Below are 13389 nucleotides of genomic sequence, written 5' to 3' on the forward strand. Positions count from 1 at the left end.
GTTATACCATATTTACTCACCACACATTCATATTTTGACTAAGACATTTTTATATACCGTAGGTTTTAAACTGTATATCTTTTGTCATATTTTTTGCCTTCTTTCCGTAATAAAAACAAACAAGTTATTTATTTTTGAATTGAAATAATACTATTATTACTAAAATTACTGTTTTTTTTTAATCAAATAAATGCAGCCTAGGTGAACACAAGAGACTTCTTTCAAATATATTAATAAAATCGTATCAAAGTTATTTCAGTTAGTTTATGTCAAATGATACATTTAAATGTAGTGACATTAAGCCTATCTGATATATCAGATGTTATATAGTGCCATTGTCATGTTATGGCTTATGAAATAAAAAATGTTTAACAGTATAGTCTATTCTGTATAAAAAACTGAATTTGTGTTCTGTGGAGAAACAAATGTTAGTGTTTTTTCCAAAAGATATTAAAAGACATGAAATCTGACACATCATAGTACTATGTTAAAGGGTTTTCACCCAAAAATTACAATTCTGTCTTCAGTTTCTCACCCTCATGTCGTTCCAAACCTGTAAGACTTTCGTTCATCTTCAGAACACAATTGATCCTTCTGATGAAATCTTGAGAGCTTTCTGTCCCTCCTTTGACAGTCAGCTACGCAACTAATTCAATTCAATTCAAATTTATTTGTATAGCGCTTTTCACAATACATATTGTTTCAAAGCAGCTTTACAGAAAGTGCATTTCAGAAATGTACATAGAAAAATACAGTTAGTTAATCATGTATTAATTTAGGGCATAACATATCGCCGGCGTCGAGTCGTCTCTTCACAGGCGTTTAGTCATCTCATCATCGCAGGTGTTGGGGCATCTGAAGTCTCTGTGAGAGGCTGGATACAAACTGGGGCTGACGATAACAGCAGAAAAGCAGATGGGAAATAATTAGCATAGCTGCTGTTCATAATATTAATGCATTCGATTTCGATCTGATTCAACAGTGGTAACTACCACTTTCAAGCCCCAGAAAGGAAGTAAAGACATCATTAAAGCAATCCATGTGACTCCAGTGGTTTAACCTCAATTTTATGAAGTGAAGCGACTGCTTTGTTTGCGGAAAAAAACACATAATTAATTTATCACTTTATTTACCAAATTTAATCTCCAACACACGTTCACGCAGCAACGTCTGCTCTCGTGTCAACAACACGCATGTGTCGTGGTGCTCTCGTGAACGCGCATTGGAGATTAATGTTCTGTAAATAAAGCGGTAAATGAACAAGGTTTGGAATGACACGAGGGTGAATAATTAATGACAGAATTTTCATTTTTAGGAGAACCAATCCTTAAAAGTTATCGAGTTACACAGTTATACAGTATTTACTCACCAGTCACCACACATTCATTTTTTGCCAAAGATAGATTTTATTATTTTATGTTGGTTTTAAAATCTATTCCTTGTCTTTTTTTTTTTACTTTCTTTTTGTTATGAAAACATAACCATGGAAAGCTATTTTTTTTACTCTCATTTGGCCCTTGACGAATGTTAATTTTGGACCCTGTGTCCGTCTGCATTTGTACATAGAACAAAAATGAAAAATATGTGAAATCTTCACATTTTAAAATGGTTAAAGGTGTTGAACTTATTACAAAAGCATTTTAGCATGTGGACAGTCCTACATTGTATGCTGTCTGCATGCTAAAACCCTTCAGAGGAAGTCATGTCTCGAAGTTCATCTCCTTTAAAACAACGCTGCAAAACAAAATCTCTTGTTAAAATCTGTAGTTGACCTCACGAATTGACTAAGCAGTTGTTGGATTGACTAGTTAACCACTCCGACCCATCCCTGCTGCACAGAAAACCATTTTGGGGTCCCATAGAGAAGTGTAAGCCGCGCGCTTGTGTTCGACGCTACACATGCATCTGCGAGTGTCCCACCACATCTGCTAATTGTTACTTGACTGCCTCTTGCTCTTCAGAGACGTAACATGAAGGAAATGCTGTCTTTAAAAAATGCTTGTTACTGTGTAGACAGATGAGGGAGAGGATGTTGTGAATAATTCAGGTAAATAAATAACCCTATTTATTTATGAGATTTACATTACGCTTATATTAAATTAATTAGAGATGAAAACAGGACATCCCTCGCTGAATTAAACGGAATGAGGTCATGTGACGTTTTACTACAGTTGTTGTTATTTTTTGTTAAATAGCTACTCCACACTTTCTCATGAACAATTTTTTTTAGTAGTAGACACTAGGCAGTATGCAGGGTTGGTTTTTAACTTTGGTTTTATTTTATTTTCAGTTAAGTTTAATATCTGTTAGTTTTCATTCTGTAACTATTAGGTTTTAGGAGAGTTTTATATCATAGCCTATTCTCTACCTACCGTTTTAAAGTTTGGGGTCAGTAAAATTTGTTTTTGAAAGAAATTAATACTTTATTCAGCAAGGATGCATTAAACTTATCAGAAGTGACAGTAAATACATCAGCTTTACTTTTTAAAATATATTAAAATAGAACATTTTAAATTAAAATAATATTTCACAATACTGACACCAAACTTTTGTTAGTATATATTAAGCTATTTCAATCATTTTATATCAAATGATCTCATTTAAATAGTGGCATTAAATATCTGAGGTCCGTTGAGTGTTATTGCTAGGGTTGTCTATTGTGTCGTTTTCATGTTATGGGTTATGAAATTAATCAAAAAGTTAAATTAATTTCTGGTCATTTTTCTATTTAGTAAGATCTGGAGTCATAAAAAAAATATTTTAAGTTTAGTTTCAGTTCTTATAATTATATTAGTTTTTTTTTTTAACAAAAATGTTTTCATTTAAGTTTAATTTAATTTGTTATAGGGGTTGTTTAGATCACATCGTTTAACTAAAAACTATGTAAAGCGCTTTGAGTGCCGAGAAAAGCGGTATATAAATGTAATGAATTATTATTATTATTATAAAAACAACTAAAAGAAGGAAAACTAATTATGCGTTTTGGCTGGTCATTTACATGATGACAGCGTTTTGGGGGCCTGATAACACTTTTGAAAACGATACCGTTATCATCTCCGTGTAAACAAAAAAAAGGTGAATTTGTGAAAACGTTGAAGTCATGCACATGCGCGTTACATGTTTAGTCTATACACTACCGTTCAAAAGTTTGGGGTCGGTACGATTTTAAATACTTTTAAAAGAATTCTCTTCTGCTAACCATGGCTGCGCTTATTTGATTAAAAATACAACAAAAATCAGTTATAGTATTAAATATTATTCCAGTGTAAATCAGCTGTTTTCTGTGTGAATATATAGTAAAGTGTAATTTATTCCTGTGATCAAAGCTGAATTTTCAGCATCACCAGTGTCAGGGTCTTCAGTGTCAAATGATCCTTCACAAATCAGTATAATATGAGGATTTGATGCTCAAGAAACATTTATTATTATTATCAATGTTGAAACAGTTGTTGGTCTGTCAGTTGTACAGTTTTTTTGTTTGTTTTTAGGATTCTTTGATGAATAGGAAGTTCAAAAGAACAGCATTTGTTTGAAATAGAATCTTTTGTAACATTATAAATGTCTTTACTGTCCTTGATAAATAAAAGTATTGATTTCTTTCCTCCAAAAAATAAAAATAAAATTCTCACTGACCCCAAACTTTTGAACGGTAGTGTATGTGTGAGTGTAGTGTTTCTTTCCAAAGTGACATCGCCAACTACTGGCCTTAGTCGTTTTCGTTTTCTCTGTACCCTACTCTGTTTTTTTTTCAGTACATTGTTGTTGTGTAAACGTGCCCTTAGTTTGGTTAATAATAGTACCTATGAATAGTACCCATCTAAGCTAATTTCATTCTTGCAACTTTGCCGTTGTCTCAGATGTCAGCAGGAAGCACAGCGTTCTAGTTAAGCACATGTGTGTGTTGCATATTTAGTATGCATCCATTTTCGACATGTTCAATACACGCATACAATTTTCTCTTTGAGAAGAGTCTCTCAATGCAGATGTTTTTTGACAGCTGAAGTAGATGTCTTGCACTATAGAACGATCTTCTTGGTCCCCTGTTGGTGACGTAGTGTCTCAGCCGCTGTTTTCCCCCTCAAACATGTCTCGACCTGCCTCGCTCACAGCGGTTTTGTCTTTTCTGAGCTGACCATGAAAAGTCTGCATTTAGCACAGCATCTCCAAGACATGAATGTTCGCAGGACAGTTGGATTCGCACACCATAAGTTCCCAAAAAGCATTTGCGGATAGCAATGATGGGATACATCCTGATTTACTCTTGCCTCTTGATTTTTCCTCAGAACTTGTACCAGAACAGGTTTCTCGGGCTCGCAGCAATGGCCTCTCCATCTCGTGCATCTCATGGCAGGAGGCGATGTAAGGACCCGATTCGGCACAGTTTCAACCCTGAGCAGTTCCCCAACGTGGACTTCCAGAATGGCGTTTCTGAGGAGCTGGCGGCGGCCGTGCTGCGCTCCACCAGCGACACTGACCTCGTGACCTCCCACTGCCGCTCCACCCTCACCGTCAGCACCTCCAGCTACACCATCGGTCAGACGCAGGACATCACCCTCTGCTGGGACATCAAGGAGGAAGTGGACGCGGGCGACTGGATTGGCATGTACCTCATTGGTGAGTGTGTTTCTGTTTGGTCGTGTTTTATGCTGCTGGTTGAATTTTAAGACTCCGATTTAATAAATATTTCATTCAAATGTTTGGAAAATTATACTGGTCTCATATAATCCTTCAGAAATCATTCTAGGTGTTTTCCAGTTGGTCCTTTTCAGGGGTCTTATCTCGGTTCGCTGGACTTTTGGCACATATGTGAACACTCGGGAGGTGGTCTGAGTATGCTTTGCCTTCAGCTTATGGTTCACTAAAAATGTGCATTGTGAACACAAATCGCTCCAGCTCACTTCATTTTTTACTTTCACAAACTCTAATTATTAGTTTGGTCATCATGCCTCCATCCATACAAATCAGCTTTTTAGCATGGCTGCTTTTTACTGTCACTTTTGATCAATTGAATGCATCCTTTCTGAATAAAAGTATTAATTTCTTTAAAAATATATATTATACTGACCACAAACTTGTGAATCACAGTGTATTCTTGAAGTTATAGATTCTTCAGAGCTGTGTATTTGGTTTCTGGGTTTTGGAGCACCGGTACATAGATGGTTTTCTACTGCATACACATGGTTAGAAACAAAAATGATTCAATGTAAAAGGCCAGAAACATCACAAGCTTTTAAAGCCCATTTCTACCTCAGTAACGTAAAATGACTAGTTTATTTCTCAGAATTTACTACTTTGTTTTTCATATTTGCAACTTTATAACTCGCAGTTTGACTGTATTTCTAGATAAATGCAGCTTTATTTCTTGCAATTGCATCTTCATATCTCACGGTGTGACTCATGTTAAACTTTCGTCTTGGAATTACTTTTTTACTCTGAGGTGGATATGAACTTCCATTGATTTGATGTTTAGTATAACATGCACTACTACACTTTGGGTGTATTCACACCTGCCTTGTTTGGTTCGATTGAGCCGGACTCTAGTTCGTTTCCCCCCTTGGTGCGGATCTTTTGGGCAGGTGTGAATACAGCAATCGAACTCGGGTGCGGACCAAACAACCGAACCGAGACCCAGCTGAAGAGGTGGTCTCGGTACGGTTCCAAACAAACTCTGGTACGGTTCGTTTACGGTGTGAACATGAACCGACCCAATTGCAAGAAAGCACTGCGCCTTTGAGTTAACAGGCTTCCGTAGTCGGAGTTGCGTTACGGGAAAGTGATTGTAGTCTACTACATTACATCTGTTGCGCGTCTTTCTGCGCGTCGTGTGTGCATCATTGGAATGGAATGAATGAATGAGTGTGTGCATCGGGACATTCACATACAGAGCGTTCTCTTTAGTCTAATCGCGCATAGATTACAATACAAGGATGATGCTGCGTTAATTTACGTTAAGCCTTTTTTGCACTTCCTAATTTCCCTACTTGAGAATCCTTGTCCAATGAATGGACGACCTTAGCACAGGTGTGGTTTTGTTTACAAATTTTGGTTCACTTGCAAAAAGAGCAGTGTGAAAGCGAACCGTACCAAAAAAAAAAAAAGTATTTGGTCCGGGCCAAACCAAGTGAGCTATCGGACTTTCCTGGTGTTAATACACCCTTAGAAATGTTTCTTGCATATTCATCCTGTTAGAATGATTTCTGAAGGATCATGTGACACTGAAGACTGGAATAATGATGCTGAAAATTCAGCTTTGCATCACAGGAATAAATTACATTTTAAAATATATATTTAAATAGAAAAAATTATTTTAAAGTCTAATATTTCACATTATTACCCCCCCCCCCCCCCCCCCAAATAAAAATTATTATTAATATAATCTAAATTATTACAAACTTTTACTGGTGGTGTAAGTTATTTAAAATTTATAACAAATACAATTAATTGGTAAAGAAATCATATGTTTTGGTTTAACATAAAAACATGATATATGTGTGATATGTGGTATATTGTATTTCAGATAGACAGGGAAAATATAAAGTGGCTGGAGTAGCTCTGCAGCGTGGCAAAAATAAAAACAAAATAAAGTCTGTCCCTCAGCTGAAGGCCACACATTTCCATGTAGACTACTCTGGATTATAATGAGAGCGATATAGTTTTGTCTCATGTGTCTGGTGTTATAAAGGTTCTCTGATGGCCTTTAAAAGCTGTCCTTGAATTTGAGTTCAAAAGCTTTCTCATCTTTTAGAACTACCATGAATGAATAATCAAAAGATGTGAACTTTCTGTATGCCATAATTGTGAAGAATAAGATAAGATAAGTGGGCTTTTCTTTTCTCTTTCTCGTAGATGAGGTTCTGTCTGAGAATTTTCTGGACTACAAAAACAGAGGTGTGAATGGCTCCCACAAAGGTCAGATCGTCTGGAAGATCGAGGCCAACTCCTACTTCGTTGAACGTATGTGCAGTTTTAACATCACAATGCAAAACATTATTATTAAATAATGCAGCATTATAGACACTTATTTCTCACAAACAGGATGCCATTAGCTAAGATTTGCTTGTGGCTGTAAATGTTAATGGCTGCTATGGTAACAAACACACCAAGACAAACCACTTTCATACTAACAAAATGTTCAAAGATGTTTCAAGTCAAGAAGTGTGAAGAGAAATTAATTTAGGTGTTACACTCTCATTTCATAGCACTCAAAAATACATTTAGTTTTAATATAGTGTGTTTCATGAAAAGATGTGCGTGTGCTTGTATTAATATAAAGCACATCCCTCAGCTGTTTGAAGGTCATGTGTCATGTTAGTCTACGCTGTCTCTGCTTGACGGTCCTTAAATCATTCTCATGTATTACACTGTGAGGCCATATGAACGGTGGCCGAGAAAGCTCAACGCGCTGCAACTGAAGAAAACACATGCAAATAGAAGAAAACGCATGCAAATAAAAAAAAACACATGCAAAAAGGAAAAAAACCATGCAAATAGAAAAAACACCCGCAAATTAAGAAAACATCTTTATCAGTTTCACAACACACGTGAGCTCCAAATACTCACAACACCCCAAATACAGAAACGCGCTGCAAATAACACAGACCACAACGGAAATGTTTCCAGGGGAACCAAATGAGTGACGATTGACGAACCCGGCTGGGACGTGCTGGTGCTTACAGCTAAAAATTCGACTTTATGTATTTATAAATTTTTGCAAAACATACAGCGATTACATTTTTATGACATACACCTTGCATACAATATACAAAATGTATTAACAATATGTTCAATGTCATCAGAATACAAATGAGAAAAGAACAATGAGCTGAAAACTAAAATAAATAAATAAAAAAGATAGAGAAGAAGTACAAAATTCTTAAACTGTACAAATTGTTTCATGTTATGTTTAAATTTTCATAAAGAAAAGTTTCATAAGTTTCACGTTTTAAAGTTGAGACACACATACACGGATATTTTAAAAGCTTTTTTTGTAAAGTAAAAATAAAAATGTATTTGCAACCGTCATTATATTTCTGTGGTAAGAACAGGTCTTCAGCTGATGGACGCCGTGCTTTGTTGTTATGGGAACATCCCAGCTGTAAATATGAGGAAATTACGTTGTCTTTTGTAGCTCCTTCATCAAGTGCGTTCCACACGGCTACATAATGGCACACTAGTGTCCTGCTCACTCCAAAGTCCCACTTCAAGGGCTCTGCCGTCTGCCCTTCGAAGGGAGTAGGGCATAGGGAAGCTCACGAGCAATAAGCACGTCCCAGCCGGTTCGTCACTTATTTGGTTCCCCTGCAAACATTTCCGTTGTGGTCTGTGTTATTTGGAGCGCGTTTCTGTATTTGGAGCACACGTGTGTTTTGAAACTGATGATGATGTTTTTTTTAATTTGCAGGTGTTTTTTTATTTATTTGCACGTGTTTTTTTCTATTTGCATTGCAGGTGTTTTTCTTTTATTTGCACGTGTTTTTTTCTATTTGCATGTGTTTTTTTCTATTTGCACGTGGTTTTTTCTATTTGCACGTGGTTTTTTTTCTATTTGCACGCGTTTTTTTCTATTTGCACGCGTTTTTTTCTATTTGCATGTGTTTGCTTCAGTTGCATCGCGTTGAGCTCTCTCGGCCACCGTACATATGGCTTATATGCTTTCTTTTTGCTTTCTTTTGCTTTCTTATAAGTTTCTTTTTTTCTATTTATTTTTGGCACTTTTACTGATACAGATACTAGAAAGAAAACAGATTCAAACTAAAAAACAATCAGTTTTAAAATAGATCCGTTTTTTTTTTTTTTTTTTTTTTTTTTTTTTTACAAATTAGTGATGAAGTGGGGTTCATTTATTTCAGTAATTCAACTTAAAAGGTGAAACTAATATATTATACAGACTCATTACATGCGACGTGAGATATTTCAAGCCTTTATTTGTTATAATTTTGATGATTATGGCTTACAGCTTATGAAAACCCCAAATTCAAAATTAGAATATTGTGAAAAGGTTTTCATTGCTGTAAAAATAGTAGTATTTAATTAAATGCATTTATGGTGAGATCACTACATTTTATTTAATTAAATGGATTTATGATGAAATTCATTGGCATGTCAATCTGTCTTCATTTTGACCACGAACCATGTGCTGTCACTTTAATTCAGCGCATGCAGCACAGCAAAAATAGACTCGTGAACGGATCGCCAGACCGCATCCGCGTGCAGTGTGAAATACCGCGTACACAAATATTGATCTTGACATTGTTGTTAGCCTCTTGTCTTTTTACATGTCTTACACTGTACATTTAACTTAAAACATTGTCTAGTCTAAACATTGAAGCGCATGATCAAGATGGCCAGTAAGATCATCGGACTTGACCAGGTGTCGACAGCTCAGCTGTACAATGAGCTTATTTTTAAAAAGACTGACCAAATCCTCAATGACCCCACTCACCCTCTCCAATATAAATTTATGAGACGTAATAGGTCAACTGGTAGAATTTTACAACAGAGAATTAGAACAGAAAGGTACAATAAATCATTTGTACAGGATCAGATTGTATAATGATCACATTTTTAGCTACCTGATAATATTAGACTTTTTTAACGTTAGATGTTCGATTGTGATTGTCATTTCTGTAGTATTGTCATTTCTTTTATATTGTCATTGTTAATTTCTGTCATTGTTATATATACACACGTTTATCGGTTTGATTGTTGTGTTTATGTTTTTGGAGAATATGTGGGGCGCGTAATGAATGACCATATGAATTTCCCCCTGTGGGATAAGAAAGTTTACCTTGACCATGAAGTCAAAACATTAAAAATCGAATCAGTCTTTTAAAATTTAATCAAATAAAAAAAATGCATATAATTTCTTTAGCAACAGAACATTGCATTCATGGTGTTTTAAAGCAGGTCAGATGTCAGATGTGAGAATATCTTGTCCTATAACTTAAAATATATTAAAAGTAATATTAAATATTATAATATTGATTAATATATGATTCATATTAAAATATAAATTCAGGCCATTATTTGGCAAATAGCAAGACTTTTATCACAGTCGTTTCTTTCCTGTGTCGATGTATTTCTTATTGAAAGAGGAAGTTGGGGTGGGATATATTTAAGGGCCCTTTAAAAAAAAAAAAAAAAGAAGGAAAATAACCACATTCAACTATTTTTACCTTGAACGAAACCAGTGACGAACATTTCCAGACACTTCCTTCGCAACCAAATGATGGTTGGGGGCCTGAAAAAAAGTAACCAACCAATACACAGATAATGTAGACTTGCTATTTCTAGCTGGTGACAGCATTTATAATTCACTAGGTGGGCTGGAAACTATTTATCACCTTCTAGACAGCTATTATTGCCCCCTGTTAACAAGATGAGTTAAGCATATCTGGAAGAAAAAGAAAATGTAAATATGTCAAATCTGCAAAGAGTTTCCTTGCTGTGACCATTGACGTTTTCTGTGCTTGGCTCTTTTTCAGTGGAGACTAAAATCTGTTTTAAATATTATCATGGAGTGAGCGGAGCCCTGCGGGCCACCACACCATGCGTGACCGTGAAGAACCCGTCCGCACCGGTGAGCAAATCAAAAAAGAAACATCTATTTTTGTCATGGTTTAAATGCCTTTAGTTGAGCAGTGGTGAGTAACATAAGTGTGTAGGGACCAGTCATGTGACCTGTTTTATCTTGCGTCACATTTCATCAAGAGTTTTTCAAGAGCAGAATAGTCCGTGCCATCTGTTTCTCAGAGGATTAATGCTGCAGATAATCTCAGGTTATCATTTGATGGCTTAATACAGGCCTCCATACCTCCACAACCACAGAGTAAACCAAACTCTCTTTTTGTTTCTTAAAGGTAAAGTGTGTTATTTACAGGACACAAGTCATGTGTTTTTCACCTTTATTTGCACATGTGAAAGGAACACTTTTTTATTAACTCCACAGAAAATTAGTTTTCCCCACACTTAGGTTCACATTATATCAATCATTTTCATTAAAGTGCCCCTATTATGCTATTTTTAAGATTTATTTTTGTTTTGGAGGTCTCCTACAATAGGTTTACACATATCACAGGTCAAAAACACTTTAAATTTATCATAATATACACTGCAGCATCACCCCTTTTGCAGGCCTCAGCTAACGGGTCGTTGCCCGCAGGCAGCCAATGAAGACCATAGGCTAGCATTATGCAAATTTGTTACTAAACCGACGCAGGTTCGTGCAGGAATTACTGACGACTCGTTTTGGCAGTTCAGAATTGGTTCTTTCTTTAGGGAGACAATAACTCTATTTATCATGCACTTTGAACTGTAAAACATGGCAGACTTTTTATGTTCACAAACAGTTATTTTGCACACTGCATGAAAGGTAATATTCAGAAAACAAAAGCATAATACTGTAAGTGCACTTTGAACATTTAATATTTTTGATCATTAATTTTTCAAAGCACTAAAGACTTAATCATCCTTGATATCTTTCTCTCTTCCTGTCAGTTTCTGTCCCACCGAGTGTCAGCACCTGCTTGCGGCTTTTTGAGTTATCAGCCAAATGAATGTGTGAAGAACATATTTCAACGCTTTGGCGTTAGTTACTAACCTGTTGGCTGGTTGCATTATTAAGAATGGTAACGTCTGACCTAAAAGAGTCAAGTCAAAAATACAAATGCTTTACAAAAGAAAATCTCAATTGTTGTGGCACATTTTTAAACCTTTGTGAAAGATGAGGAACAAAATGAGTACATTACAATGTTTTTTTTTTGCTGAGAACTGAGAGATTGTCTCAAATATGATGCTGTGAGACTGTGAGTGATTTGCCCAAAAGGCTGTTCTGTCTTCATTTTTGATCAGGATATGGCTGCTGATTTTATGCACAAGGTGTGTGGCTGTTTTCAATGAAATCTGACGCACTGAACTTTCTGCCGTCAGGTGTTTAAGCCGGTGGCCACAGATGACGTGCCTCAGAGTCAAGGCAGAAGAAGACTCATCAGCTTCTCTCTGTCAGGTGTGTGTTTCCATAAAAACTGGTATGACCAGACAGTGGATCATTAAGCTTTATCAATATGGGGCTTCTATATTTAGTTTATCCAGGGGATTTCATTATTGATCCAATGCTTGCAGTCTGCTGTAAACAACTATAGGAACATGTTTACCTCAATTACTTGTTTCTTTCCTTACAAAAAAACACTTCTGCAAGGTACTTTTTGGAAACCAGTGTTCATCAAATTTAGCAGATTTTAAGATGCAAATTTGGTCCTGGTCATGTAATGATAAATAGGTATGGTCTATTCTGTTCTAATACTCTGGATTATTCTGTTTTCTTCTTTTCTCTTATTTTGTTCTATTCTGTTATTTTCTACTTTTTGTTACCTGTGATTATGTGTTCTTTCTGTTCTGTTTTGTTCTATTCTCTTTTGTTTTGTTTTATCTTGTTCTATTCTGTTTAGTTTGTTCTGTTGTATTCATTTTGTCATTCTTTTTGTTTTGTTTATTTTGTTCTATACTGTTTTGTTTCATTCTGTTCAATGCTATTTTGTTCTGTTTTATCTTGTATATTCTTTCTGTTCTCCTCAATGCCTGTTTTGTTCTGCCATGTTATCTTCTGTTCTATTGTATTCTGCTCAATTCTCTTCTTTTATATGGTGGTCTGTGTCTGTTTCTGTTTCTTTTAATGCAGTTATATTCGGCCTGTTCTGGTCTAAAAGACACTTAAAGTGGGTAATGACACGTTTTTTTTTGTTGTTATTTTAATATGGTTCTTGGAGTCCACTAATAATGTTAATGAAAATTTTTTGCACACATAAAAAACAAATATATATATGCGGGGAAAAAATATTTGCAACCTTGATTCTGACCCTCTGTCTGAAATGATCCGTTTTTAAGGCGCGGCTCCTTTAAGGCTTGTCAGTAAACGGCCACTTTTATGATTGGCAGTATACATTATCCCTATAAAACTGTCATTTATAGACAAAGCATAATGAAATCCTTGACCTTCATCTTTCAACAAAAGTGTCTTTGCGAACTCTCCTTTACACTGTGCCTTGTTTACAAAATAATATATAATCCTCAGATGCGGGGCGCTATTAAAATGAACCATCCACTTGTTCCTGACGCTGGGATCCTTCTGAAGTCTGTACAGAGATGCAAACAAGCTGTTTAAACTGGAGGTGTCAAAGCAAACTTCTTTCACTCTTTCATTTGTCCTGTTGTCAGCATCACATCCGGTGAAGGCAAAATGTCAGCCGTTAAGCAACTGAAGACCAGTGGGCGGGGCCTATTCATTTAATTCATTTCATTTATTATACAGGAAAGGTTAAAAGTAACATTAAGGTACAATTTAAACAGGCCTGACTCAGTTTAAAAATTTGGTTTCCAGCAGGTATCTCTATG

At 35.7% G+C, this 13389-nt stretch overlaps 1 protein-coding gene across 2 annotated transcripts in view; it reads left to right on the forward strand.

Annotated features, from left to right (window-relative positions):
- hecw1b (HECT, C2 and WW domain containing E3 ubiquitin protein ligase 1b) overlaps positions 1 to 13389 on the forward strand; it is a 43374-nt gene that overhangs the window by 5793 nt on the left and 24192 nt on the right. For both annotated transcript variants that reach the window (XM_056253434.1, XM_056253436.1), the window contains exons 2-5: positions 4284 to 4614; positions 6847 to 6954; positions 10485 to 10579; positions 11929 to 12004. In XM_056253434.1, the coding sequence (XP_056109409.1) occupies positions 4284 to 4614; positions 6847 to 6954; positions 10485 to 10579; positions 11929 to 12004 (610 nt within the window). The remainder of the gene's footprint in view (positions 1 to 4283; positions 4615 to 6846; positions 6955 to 10484; positions 10580 to 11928; positions 12005 to 13389) is intronic.

Source organism: Rhinichthys klamathensis, unplaced genomic scaffold (genome assembly GCF_029890125.1).
Source record: "Rhinichthys klamathensis goyatoka isolate OS25496 unplaced genomic scaffold, OSU_Roscu_1.1 h1tg000105l_1, whole genome shotgun sequence".
Classification (NCBI taxonomy): Eukaryota; Metazoa; Chordata; class Actinopteri; order Cypriniformes; family Leuciscidae; genus Rhinichthys; species Rhinichthys klamathensis.